The following is a 13,987-nucleotide window of genomic DNA, read 5'->3' as shown; positions in this document are numbered from 1 at the left end:
CACCAAAGAGGATGCCTAATGTATTCTTCTATGGATTTTTCTATTTGTCTATACTATGGAATAGGATGTTAGAGGTGTTTCTTAAATGTGATTCTTAAATTCCTTGACAGTTTTCCCATACTGTGGTTGTAATGGGAATGAAGTAGGACACACACACACGCAAGGCTCAGAAGTCCTTCACGTTGGAAGTTTAATGGAATATTTACAGCACTAGAAAAGGATTAAAAATTAATTTTAATGCTTCCACTATTTTGTCTCACTCATTGAGACATCTTCAGGAATTCCAAATAACTCTTGTAACACACACACTCAAATACAAGACAGTACTAAATGAAACACATGGTTGATTAAAGGCCTATCTAAGTGGTGCACCCTTTACATTCTAGATGGGATCTGATAATTAATGTTTCCCAAATTTTGGGAAGTTTTATGCAACCGTATTTATTAAATTTGGTTGATTTCTGAGTGTTGCTGCATTCTAAAAACACTATTTTTATTTTTGGAATTTGCTATGGTGGAGCATGGTGGTTTTACTCCAGAAGATCCTGTGGGTTGTCTCCAAAACATGGTCTGCAAGGCCAAATTATTTTTGGCCTTGCAGACCATGTTTTGGAGACATAGTTGTGATTGCAGATGTATGATTTTTGTTCTAAATGGATGGTTGCCAATCTACCTGTCTGTCCGAAATAAGCTAGCTTGCAGGACGCAAAGATAGAAGAGCACAACTACTTGCTACATTTCATAGTAACAGTGAGTATAGGGAACATTTTGAATTTTACAGACAAAAGACCAAAAGTCTTAATTTGGTTATTCTAATGTTGTATAGAAGTAGTTTTTACATTTGTTGGGTTGTAAACTGGCAAATTTTTGGTAGATTAATGCAGCCCTACTTGTTGAGATTAGGAGAGTGCTTCATTTTGCATCCATTGATGCAAAACAACTTCTGTATAGCACATTGATTTTCTTCCATCTAATCTCATATGAAGTGTTTCCCAAAGCATGCATGCCAGTCCTGAATTGCCATAATAGTGTTGGAACGTATATCCTAGTTCCGAGTCCGACATCTTGTTGTAACGTACTCTTATTAATAAAATCAGTTAATTGCTAATTGATCACTAATCCAAATGTAGGGAAATTTATATTTATACTGCGCCACCCTATATTTAGATTAGTCTATATAAAATAGTAGAATTAATTTTCAATTAAATTAGCAGTCTCCTTACTCATTCAGGCCGAATTTAATACTTTTCACTTGAGGTTCCCGCAAGATTCGAATTATTTATGAACAGTGCAATAAAAAAGAATCAGGCAAACACAATATTGAAATTAACAAAACATTTAATATAAGGTTATATGACAAATGCATGAATTCCACTTCTAAAATAAGACATTACAATTAAGTTAGTACATCAGGTCAAATCATTCATATTAATTCAGTCTTCAAAATCTTCACATACAAGTTTCACAGTTTTCTCTATTTCAAGATTCCCTACTCAGATTAATACAACAGAAATTCTTATTTAATTAGTTTGCCTATATCTCTCAGTTATACTCCATACTTAACTCTCCAGGCACTTATCATATCATTAAATACGGCAGATATTATTTCAAGGCAAATTATTTTTAACTTCTAACTTCGGCGATATGCCACAGTAAATGTTAGAATAAGCGAAATGGAACTATCACTCAAATCTTCATACACAGAAACAAACAAGATATGACTGTCCTTACCGGAATTTATCTTCAGCACGTCAGATTTAATGTGAGCACATCTTCAAATTATATTTATTACACCCATGGAACACATTTAAAAGAATTCTTCAAGGTCATAACTAGATAATTATTTGTCGCGCTTCACAATTCTCGACAGCAACTATAGGGCAGATTGATATCCTTGTTTACTACTTCACAACAAATTAACCTCCGTACAATTCTTCCTAAAAGCAATATAGAAATAAGTAGTAATTCTAAGCTAACTGGATCTATTCTGAATCCTTCATTAACCTTCCAGTCCTTTAATTATCCAAATACGGCACCAAATTCCTATTAATGCCACTGCTGACTTTACCTTCAGCTATCTATAAGTTTTCACTCCGTCTCTGCACACTTCTAAATACTACTCTCTTGAATTCCTGCCCTTCAGTCCTTTTTATTTACTTTTACCCCCTTGCTTATATCCTTCCTTCTTCCCCTTCAAAAACTCTTCCTTTTTTTATTATCTCTCTATATTACTACTCATATATTTTTCTTCTCTCCTCGTTATCGAAGCTCACGGTCTACCCACGCGTGTTCCATTTTATTTCTCTCTCCATGGCAACGAACAAAACGTAAACATTCGCGTTAATGTTACATAAGGCTATACTTTTACATTGAGTAATGAAAAACATTAATAAAAATATTACAGTTACTTAATTTTCTCTTTCATTTCATTTACAATTAACAATAATAAAATATATGTTACAGTATATATATAAGGTATATTAATTTATATACATATAATTTCTCATAATATTATTGAAGGAATAAAGTAAATAAGATAAATGATATTTATCACTGAGTCCTTCCAATAGTAAAATATACTACATTAAAATTATTTAATCAATAATAGCTGATGAAATTCAGGAATAATACATGAATAATAATTCTTAAGCAAGGGATTAACAAATAATTTTTAAACAAATCATGCTTAATATATGATAGGTTATGTTAAATGTGAATGAAGGACAAAATATACATAATAATTTCATTCACAGTTTAACAATAGTAATGGTAATGAATGTATTTCATGTATTCTCCAAGGTAGATATTAATAGATATTCCTGTCTGTCCATAGTAGGCCATGTGTGTACACATCAATATGTGATAAATAATGGAGTTTGTCCTGAGATGGTAAAGTAACTCGAATGCATAGCTAAATTTGAATAATAATTGAAAAATATCAGGGGCAAATTTGACATTAAATTATGAGTGTTTGTTTGTGGTAAATTAGCAAATAAGAATGTGATATTAGAACTAAGGGTAATGTTGGAATTTTTATGGATATGAATTTTTACAGCAATTTAAAATGAACAGAATTTTTTTTTTCCTTATAAAAGTAGAGGAGTTACCCGTGAAGAGAGTAAGTGACTTAGCTAACTGTTGGGCAAGTTTTGTAAGTATAGTATTGCACACACAAAAAAAAACAAAAAAACAAAAAACTACTGAACTTTGACATCCCCCCCCTTCATTACATGTGCTATGAGATATCCCATTCAACTTGCATTCACATTAATAGAAGAGCACGTGTAGAGTCTTTGCCATTACATTTAGCTGTAGCAATGGTATTGACATTTGGAGAAAAGACATTTATTGCTGATCATTATTTTTATTCATATGGAATTGGTAGAGCAAATGGTTCAAGCCTACAACTTGTTTGTGAGCAGTTTGTTCATTGTTTCCATAAGTGTCCCAAGCAATAGTCATCATTGTCTTAATCAAAGGTTCTGCCATACTGGGAGTGTTCTGTCACAATGCAATTGGCATTTGGGGGAGACCACAAACTGTTAACACAAATGAGAATCACGGGTGTGTTCTGGAGGCAAGTGTTACAATCTCCAGAATGCATTCAGTGCTGAACGGCAGTAAAACTTGGGATACCAAAGCACTCACACATCAAGAACTCTTCAGAATGCTTGATGTAATGAATACTACATCAAGAATGTGTCAGTTCCATTCACTCAGAATTTTTATGTAAATTGGTTGCAAAGTTGAACTCCGATGTGTTGAGTGATATTATGAGTGTTTTCGAGATATCACCAAGGATATACCCGTAACATCAAAGAAGCTGCAGTAGTGATCCGTTCAAGAGGCAGCCTTAACAGAAACCAAGGAATGGTCCTTGGTGACATTTGGAAAACACTCATAAAATCACTCAACACATCGGAGTTCAACTTTGTACCCAATTACAGAACGCACCTGTATAACAGTGACCTTTGTAAATGCATATTTAGGCTTAAATGCTGGTTTACACTCATATTAAAACTTCATGGCATTTAATGGCTTTTCAGAAAAAAATAGCCAGAACTTTTAAGAAATATAATCTTTGTACTGCCTTCAAGCTTAATTTGAAGTTGACTTCCCTTCTCTGTTCTCCTAAGGATCCACTTCTTCTCCTCTCTGTTCCAGGTTTCCTGTTCTTGTAGCTCATCATATTATGCTTAAACTGGGTAGATATCTGTTAACATCCACCTAGATGAATGCAAAAAATACATACACTACTACAACTATGGTCAATCAGGTCTTAGGTGATGACTATGCCTTGGATACTTTGCACAGGAATAAAACTATTATGTTTCATTACAGCAAGTACAAACTTATGTCCCTTTTTCAAAATCAACAAAAGAATTAAAAAACCAGCCTAATTTTAATAAATATTCTTGTTAATCTTCCCAAAATTTGAGAAACTTTATTCTTTGGCCTTCTACCCAACAGATAAGGATAACCATCAGCACCCATAGAAGGCAGTTCTCATAGGATTTTAGGCTTTAAATTGTCTAATTTCTTCTACTTATTGTTTGTTTTTGTATGTGTTATTATATTATACAATTTTAATATTGTATTCCTGAAGATGCCTCTGTGACAGAAACAAAATATTGAAATGATTAAACATGCTGTTTAATTATTTCTCTTTGTGTGTATTCATTCCATTAAATTTTAGTATAGGTTAATGACCTTCTCCATCACATTTGAGAGTATTAAGGTGAGCAATGGTATAGACTAGATAAAGGCTTGCTTCCAATAACATTGGACAGATGGCATGTGAATATGATATTTTATATAGGTGATAAGGATAGGTGTTAATTCTGGAGCCCAAGTTTTGAGCATAGCTAGGAAATCTATGAAAAGAATACTGAAATCTGTATTGGTCACTGATTAAAATTTATTAAATTGATCAATTGGTATTTAGTTCTTTAATCTGATCTGAAACAATTTTCAGTGAAATTGGTGTAAAAAAGTTAGTTTTTTTATATGTGTTGTTCAAATAATAAAGCTATTATATTTGTTCTCTCTCTCTCTCTTATTCCCATCTGTCTAGTAGCATTTTATAGAAATAAGTTGTTTCAATTCCTACAAGAAATATATAAAATGTATAAATTATTAGATTTTCTTTGTCTTTTTTTAGCTGTTCCCAAACTGTGACTAGACAAATTTTATTTAAATTTCATATTTTTGAATTTAGGGACACAGAACGCACGTTTTGAAATGATTATTTTTTATTATTAATAAAATAACAATTTGACGTTTCAACCCTCTGTATTGAGGTCATCATCAGAAGGATACATGTGTATAGTGAACCAAGCTACATGTTCTTGCACTCTGTACTGGTAAATAAAATCTACGCTGTTAATCAATCTTTTTCTTAGCCTGACCTCTAGCGATAATAAAATAAAAGTTGAAAAAAAAAATAAAATACAAAAATATATAAATTAAAAAAATAAAATAAAATTATAATTAATAAATAAAAAAATAAAATAAAATTATAATTAATAAATAAAAAAATAAAATAAAATTATAATTAATAAATAAAAAAATAAAATAAAATTATAATTAATAAATAAAAAAAATTACAATAAACTCTACTAAAGTCCTCATATACTTATAAGATTGTTTTGGATTTCTACAGTTCAGATTGTTATACTGTGATTTTCTTCAGGCCTTGTACAGCTCAAGTTGTTATGGAATGTTAAGGGGAAAAAAAAACACTTCACCAAGTCTTCTTGTATTGGGATTTTTCTTTGGCTTGTTCTGGTTACTATAAAGGTTGTGGATGGTCCTCCACATTCTTGGAATTCTAAGAATGTGGAGGACCATGTTTTTTTTTTTTTTTCCCTTAACATTCCATAGCAACTTGAGCTGTACAGGGCCTGAAGAAAATCATAGTATAACAATCTGAACCCGTACAAATCCAGAAGAATCTTAGTACATGAGGACTTTAGCAGAGTTTATTGTAGTTTTTTTATTTATTTTATTTATTAATTATAATATTTTTATTTTTTTCAACTTTTATTTTATTTTATTTTATTTAATTATTGCTAGAGGTCAGGCTAAGAAAAAGATCGATTAACAGCATAGATTTAATTTACCAGAGTGCAAGAGCATGTAGCTTGGTTCCCTATACACATGTATCCTTCTGATGATGACTTCAATACAGGGGTCGAAGCGTCAAAGTGTTATTTTATTAATTTTCTTCTTCTTGTGGGGTCACTGTTAAAGATGAGGCTCCTCCACCTCCTCCTGTCTTGGGCTGTCACCACATCCAAGTTCTTCATCCTCACGTCCTCTTCTACCAGCTCCCTCCATCTCATCTTTGGCCACCCACTTCCTCCTTCATTGCACATCCATCTGCATGACCTTTCTTCCCACATATTCATCCTCCTTCCTCATCACATGACCAAACCATCTCAAACTTGCCTCCTGTATCTTCGCTCCTTAGTTTGCAACTTTCACTCTTCCCCTCACATAGTCATTTCTCAGACGATCCTTTCTGGTCACACCACACATCCACCTAAGCATTCTCATCTCTGCTACCTCCATCCTGCTGATGTTATTTTTCCTCAGGGCCACAGTTTCCATAGCATACATCATAACTGGCCTCAGTACTGTCCTATAGATTTTGCCTTTCAGATTGATTGGCATCCTCTTATCGCATAGCACTCCAGCCATCTCTCTCCAGTTTCTCCATCCTGCTTGTATCCTGCATCCCACCTCCTTCTCAGTCGCTTCATCTTCCTCCACTGTTGAACCTAAGTATCTAAAGTCCCTGACCTTCCTGATGACATTTCCTTCCAGCTCCAGATCTCTGCTCAGTCTCATATCTCTCTCTTCCAGTACTTTCCTCCATCTTTCCAGTTTAGCTCCCACTTCTTCTCTTGAATCTGCACACAGCAAGATGTCATCTGCATACAACATTGTCCAAGGCTCATCTTCTCTCACCTCCTCCGTCATCACCTCCATCACAATATTAAACAGAAACGGATTTAATGCTGACCCTTGATGCAAGCCAACTGTTACTTGAAAACTTTCTGTCTGTCCCAGACAGGTCCGAACTTTTGTCTTCACATTTCTGTATACATCTCCTGCACCAACCTGACATATTTCTCTGGTAACTTCTTCTCCCTCAGACACCTCCAGACTTCTTGACTTCGCACTCTATCATATGCTTTCTCCAGATCAACAAACACCAGATGTAACTCCCATGTTTCTCTGAAACTTTTCCATCATCTGTCATTGATCTACCAGGCTTGAACCCAAATTGTTCCTTTGCAATCTCCATCTCCTTCCTCACTCTTCCATCAAGAACCCTATCTAGGATTTTCATTGTGTGGGACATCAACCTTATTCCTCTCTAATTCTTAGTCTTGTGCATCCCCTTTACCCTTGTAGATGGGGACAAGAGTAAGAGTACTTTCCCTCCATTCCTCGGGTATATTTTCCTGTTGGCAAACTTTCATGAACAGGTCCCACAGCAGGTCAATTTCCTCTTTGCCCCAGTGCCGTTCATGCCTCTACTGGAATCCTGTCTGGGCCCACCGATTTTCCATTCTTCACCCTCTTCATGGCTTCCTTCACTTCCACTCTGCTGATGGTCTGCACCATCCCCTCAGAAGACTGCCCATCTTCTCTGTGGGTCCTCGCATTTTCCTCATTCAAAAGTCCCTCAAAGTATATTCTCCATCTGTTTCTTATTTCCACATCCCTCCATAATACTCTTCCTTCAGTGTCTTTGATCTGCCTCACATGTAAGATGTTCTTTGCTGCTTTATTTCTACATTTTGCTAGTTGGTAAATTTTTCTCTGTCCTTCCTTTGTTTCTAATTAATCATACAGATCTTGATATGCCATGACCTTTGCCTGCACCACAACTCTCTTGCTTTCTTGCTTTCTTTCTCTGTATATCTTTCTGTCCTCTTCCACTCTTGACTCATCCTACTTCTGCTTTGCCTTCCTCTTAGCTGTCATTTCAACACATGTGTTTTGTGTCCCTAAATTTGGAAATATGACTTTATTTAAATTTGATATTTAATCCCTGCAAAAATAAACATACCATGCCAGAAAGCATGGTGTGTTTGTTTTTGTGGGGATTAAAAAAGGAAATCTTGGTTTCTTGTTTTTATCAAAACCATTTGAAGGCAAAACAATACATACTACAGTAATTTTATTCTGGCCAGATAATATAATAAATGGTCACTTATTTGGCAAAATTATTTGATTTGATATTAACTGTTTTGCACTGCCCAGAGAATGTAATAAAATTTCTGAATTAAAATGTACAATAAGATCACTTATTTAACAAAATTATTTAATCCAAGTATTTTTTATTAGCTGGATGAAATTTATAGGAATTTGCCATGAGATCTCTTAAATTTGTTGATTCGTTTCAGTTTTGGTTTCTGTTGGACCATTTATAGTGGGAAAATTGGCAAAACAAAGTTATGTCTGGAGTACATAAGCCAAAATATGTTGATGCTACATGAATATGCTGTAGCATTTGACAGATAGTTGGATTTTTTAAAAAAGTACCATGGCCAAGGAGTCCTTTGAATAATATAAATTTGTCACTAGCAGCATGGCAATGAAGATTTCAGAAGTAAACAATTCGAAATATATTCTATTTAAACAATTAAGAGATTAGCATTCAGTGCTGAACCAGTCCAGTTCAAGAGGTTTAAAATTTTTCTCCTCTTACCTGTACATTTCTGTTTTTTTATTGACAAAATGATTTTATATGATCATGATAATTAATGATTTATATATATATATATATATATATATATATATATTTAGATTGTACAAAGAAATATCTCCAACACGAGCAGCTGCAAGGCTTGTTGCAAATAAATTCTGAATGTTGAGCTAAATTGGATTGAATAGCCAACAAAAATATAACTGGATTAAGAAATGCATATGACTGCAAAGCATATTCACCAAGGCAATGAACTCTATCCCTTTGTTTCTGATGCATGTTGAATTTATGTAGACTAAACAAGTTGCCTCCTATCTTTTTTTTATATACTTATATCAAGTCTGCTTTGCCAATTGGACAACTTTCTCTTTTTCATCCACAGATACAATCAAAAAGTCTGAGCCCAAATAATAAATTTCTTCTCCTTCACGAGATAGATTCATAACCATGCTTAACGATATATATATATCATTATGACATTTGCATACCATAGCTGAACTTAAACATACTCGCTGTTCCTGCCATGATGATCTAGTTTCTCTGACTCTTTGCATTAGGTCTCAATGCAATTAATTTTTCCAGATTTCTGGTAACAAAGATGATATGGATTATGGAATGTAGATTACAAGGACAGACTGAGAGTATATGTGGACTCAGACACTGGTAAACAGGAAAAGGAAGGGTGACATGATAGACTTCTATAAACTTCTGAAAGGGTGTTATAGATCATCAACTGTTAACCTATAACAACCTTAGGACAAGGAGGCATCCCTGGAAGTTAACTTTGTGTGCAGTTAAGAAAGGGGTGGGAGCTAGATGGCTAGATTTTTCTCTCACAGAGCAGTGAGTGCATCAAGTATGAATTGAATTTAAAAGGAATGGCATCACTTGAATAAAATGACATAGAAGAGAAGTGAGAATATCTGAAACAAATCTTGACAAAAAGCAGCAACAGAAAGCTTAGGAATAAAGAGTAAATGGAATAGAAAAAGAGGACAATGAAACTAGAACAAAACAATAGAAAAAAATACTAAAAAGAGACTATTGCCAAAAATGTCTAAATTCTAAGACTGTAGTAGAAGCAGAAATAGACTACAAAAGAAACAGTGCAATTACAAAATGACAAATAAGTAAAAAAACATAGAGAGAGAGAGAGAGAGAGAGGTGGAACAATTTTGTAGCAAAAATAGAAAAGGATATGTTATAGAACCCAAAACCTATCAAATAATGAAAAACATGAGCAAAGAAATAAAAGAAAAGGTAAAAATACAAACAGTAGAATTAGAAAAATAGGTACCTTATTTTCAAAATCTCTGGACTGAAGATAAGTAAATATTTTATAAAACAAAGAATGACCTATCATAAAATATTACATCAGAACTAAAAAATACAATAAATAAGATGAAAAATAGGAAAGCACCAGATGACAATGTAAACATGGAACTGTACCACAAAAATGAAGGTGAAAACTTTAATGGAAGACTTCTGAAATTCTTTAATATGGTCTCGATTTCTGGGAAAACTACAAATTCTTTAAAAAAAAAAAAAAAAAAAAAAAAAAAACCTGGTTATTCCAATTTATAAAAAAGGAAATAAAGAATGACTGCAATAATTATTCAGAAATGGCCAATCTTGCATATTTAAGATATGCAAGATCTTAAGCCATCCCTGGTATAAAAACACACCAGAATCAGACTATATAACATCCTGACAAAAGCTCTTTCATAATAAAGGCTGTGTGCACAGCCTTTATTATGAAAGAGCTTTTTGATAAAATTAATGGACAAAAAGTGTTTAAAATATTAACTAAATATACCAAGCCAACTCTTATAGTGTATTCAAGAAATATATATAGGCAATAAAATAGCAGTCAAATTAGAACATATATTAGAATGGAAAGACATATCAAAAGGAGTATGACAAGGATGTCCCTATCACCTCTACTGTTTAATATATCTGGAGATAGCTTAAAAACACACCAGAATCAGACTGTATAACGTCCTGTTCTAAACCAACTTTATTATATAGAGGTCATTCATCATTAAAAAAAAATTAAAAAAGATTCAACTAGCAGAAATGAAATTTCTCAGAAAAGCAACTGGATATACCAAGCAGGACAATAAAACAAACGAAAAAAATTTTATAATCCCTGAATATAAGTCTGAAATGAAAGTAAATATAAACGAAAATGGTTAGAGCATCTAAATTGAATGGAAAATAGCAGACCGACAAAAATGCTATATAGATATAAAATAAGTGGAAAAAGAAGAATTGGAAGATCAAGAAAGCAATGGTATGAGACTAGAACAGGCCACTTGGCTTAATATTCATGACATGAAGATGATGATGACAATATATCTGGTATGGGTGAACTATGACCTCCCTCAATGATTCTTTGACTCCCTGAATGTCTCTGATGATGAAAATAATATTGGCAAAATGATTCTAATAAAAATTCTCCTGCTTGATGGAAATTAATGAAATTTGCCATTCAGGATGATCACTATTAAAATTTGTTGGATGTTGCATGTCTATCATTTAAATGGAAAAAAATAAATAAAATAATTTGTTTGAAATGCATATGCCAAAAACGATAGGTTCAGTTTGCTGTGATAAGGAATTAATCTTATTGCTATTATAAAACTCATCTTTGTCTTTCATTGTTTGTATGACTGTTTCTTTGTAGAAACAGTCATAGAGATATGAAATATCTATTTCATATGAAACTGGTGTTTTTATTACAGAACTGGTCCCCTATGTCAGAAGTTGTGTGGAGTCATGGGAAAAAAATGTTGTATTGTTTAGATTCAAAAGATAGGTTTTATGAATACCTGGATGATATATCTGTGAAGATGAAGAAAAGGGCCTTATTAGGGTATGGAGTAAAGGTAAGTCATTTTTTATCTTTATATAGTACCGAATAACTATTGGTTAGCACACAACTTAATTTTGGAAGAGAATATCCCATTAACAACATTATTCATTATCATCAAAGAAGCTCCTGTATTGTTTATTATTAGCAAAGAATTTGCTAATAATAAACAATAAAAACATGCAACCTTACTGATATCTACTCAGCATCTAATATACTTCTAGTCCCTCTAGTATTTATCTCACTTTTGGGCATTGCTCTCACCATTCCAAAATATAGTAACATTGAATTCTGATGAAATGATCATTAAATATCCCCCCCCCCCACGTCTTCGGTAGCATCCACTTTGCAAGCCTTTATCACGCACACTCATCGCCTGGTAGGTAGATAGCACTAAGTATGTATAACATCTTTTTAAAAACTCTTTCCAGTATCCTTTTTCTAACATACAACTACTACAAACTGATGCTTGTTCATTCCTTCCATTTAAAACCTCAGTTATTCATTTCATTATGCACCTGTAAAACATCTTATACACTTTTATCTACTGTACTTGGGATATTTAAATTTCCATGTTAAGCCACTAGCATCCTTGAATATCTTTTTTTCCACACATTCTCTCTCATGTCGGTTAATTGTGTCTTGAAATACCTAGTTTCAGCCTCTTGAAAATATTATATTATCTCCTCTATTTACTAAAATAAAGAGCGAAAAGGCTTCATTTCAGTAATGCAAAATTATATAAATCAAGTGGATATTAAATCCAGCATTATTTCAAAGCCAAATGCAGAAACTATGAAAGTTTCATACGAAATTTGGCCAGAGATCTTACGGGAAATCCTTTCCGGCATTTACGAGTTGCCCTAGCTGGAGAACCAACCAGTTCGAAACAGCTATCAGACCAGCGAAACCTTATCGAAATGGACCAATAGAAGGCGAATATATGGATGCTTGGACAAGCGATCATGTCTCCTTTAAGGTCTGTGCTGGGGCAACTCGTAAATGCCGGCAAGTGTGTCCGCATAAGCTCTCTGGTCAAATTTCGTATGAAATTTTCATAGTTTCTGCATTCGCTTTGCACCAATAATTTCTGCACCAATAATACTAGATTTAATATCCACTTGATTTATATTATCTTCTCTAGTTTGCTGTCTGTTATGTTTCTATCTTCTTACTATCTGATATGTTACTTTCTTATCAGTACGCCATCCTGGCTGGCCAAGTTGATAGTGTCAATTTGCTACTCAGCAGGCTGTTGTTTAAATCAAACCACATTTGAAAATGTGGTTTGATTTAAACCACAAACTTAAATTGTTGCATGAATAAAGTGACGCCACTGGGAGACCAGTATGCAGGCACTGCATAGGAGATATGCGAGACCTTTGCAGTCAACTATATGCCCCACAGAGCCTTGCATATCCACTTCACTAATATCTGTCGCCCCAATTCCAACCGTAATAGCATCTGCTACCATCTCTAGTTCACCAAACCCTACCTACTCTTCTTTGCAAAAACTCAAATTTCATCCCCCCCCCCCAGCATTATTCATCTCAACTTTTTAAACTACACACTCTTTAACTCCTTTTTACCCAAGGGGTGCACTGTGCATATGTCTGCTCTGACACACCTTGCCAGATCTCACCCAACCTAGATTTGCTCAACATTGACCTTCTTTGGTTGAAGATCTCTCTTCCCTCAGTCAAATTCATTTGCTGTCTCTATCACTCTTCTAATGCCACCAATCATTCTGAGCTCTTTAATTCCCTCTCCTTGAACATTAATTTTCCCCATTTCCACTTCCCTAATAGCAAAATTCACCCTCTTAGGAGATCTGGTTGTCCACAACACCAACTGGCTTTCCTCCTCCAGTTGTACAAATCTAGCAGGCAGAGATGCTGAAACAGTTGCCATCACTACTGACTGTATGCAAATTGTTCACATGCCAACCAGAATGCCAGATAACCATAACCACTCCCCAAACATCCTAGATCTCTTCCTCACTAGTAACCCTTCCAAACACACAGGGAATATAGTGGGCTTCCTAGGTAATTCTGACCACAGTCTAATGTTTGTCTCCTCCTCCATGCAACAATGCTTACACAGCCTTCTCATACAAGAGTAGTTTTGCATTATAACAGTGCCAAGTGGGACAGCCTCTGTGACTTCTGTGCCTCATTTCCATGGTTGACTATTTAATTCTTCATCCTCATACTATTCTGAACTGTCATTCCCTAAGCCCTGGTTCTCCAAAAGATGTGCTAAGTATTTAATTCCTCACCCTCATACTATTCTGAACTGTCATTCCCTAAGCCCTGGTTCTCCAAAAGATGTGCTAAGGCTGTATAAATGAAAAATCAAGTATACCATACCCTAACTGGCTTTCATCAAGAATT

At 34.1% G+C, this 13,987-nt stretch overlaps 1 protein-coding gene across 3 annotated transcripts in view; it reads left to right on the top strand.

Moving 5' to 3' along the window:
* mio (GATOR complex protein mio) overlaps positions 1-13,987 on the top strand; it is a 349,531-nt gene that overhangs the window by 165,196 nt on the left and 170,348 nt on the right. For all 3 annotated transcript variants that reach the window (XM_090394033.1, XM_090394032.1, XM_090394034.1), the window contains exon 15: positions 11,467-11,610. In XM_090394033.1, the coding sequence (XP_090250159.1) occupies positions 11,467-11,610 (144 nt within the window). The remainder of the gene's footprint in view (positions 1-11,466; positions 11,611-13,987) is intronic.

This window comes from Typopeltis vanoorti, chromosome 6 (genome assembly GCF_054136105.1).
Source record: "Typopeltis vanoorti isolate ZY-2024b chromosome 6, IOZ_Tvanoo_1.0, whole genome shotgun sequence".
Taxonomy (NCBI): Eukaryota; Metazoa; Arthropoda; class Arachnida; order Uropygi; family Thelyphonidae; genus Typopeltis; species Typopeltis vanoorti.
The sequence above is the reverse complement of the archived record's forward strand: the minus strand, read 5'-3'. Positions and strand labels throughout refer to the sequence as shown.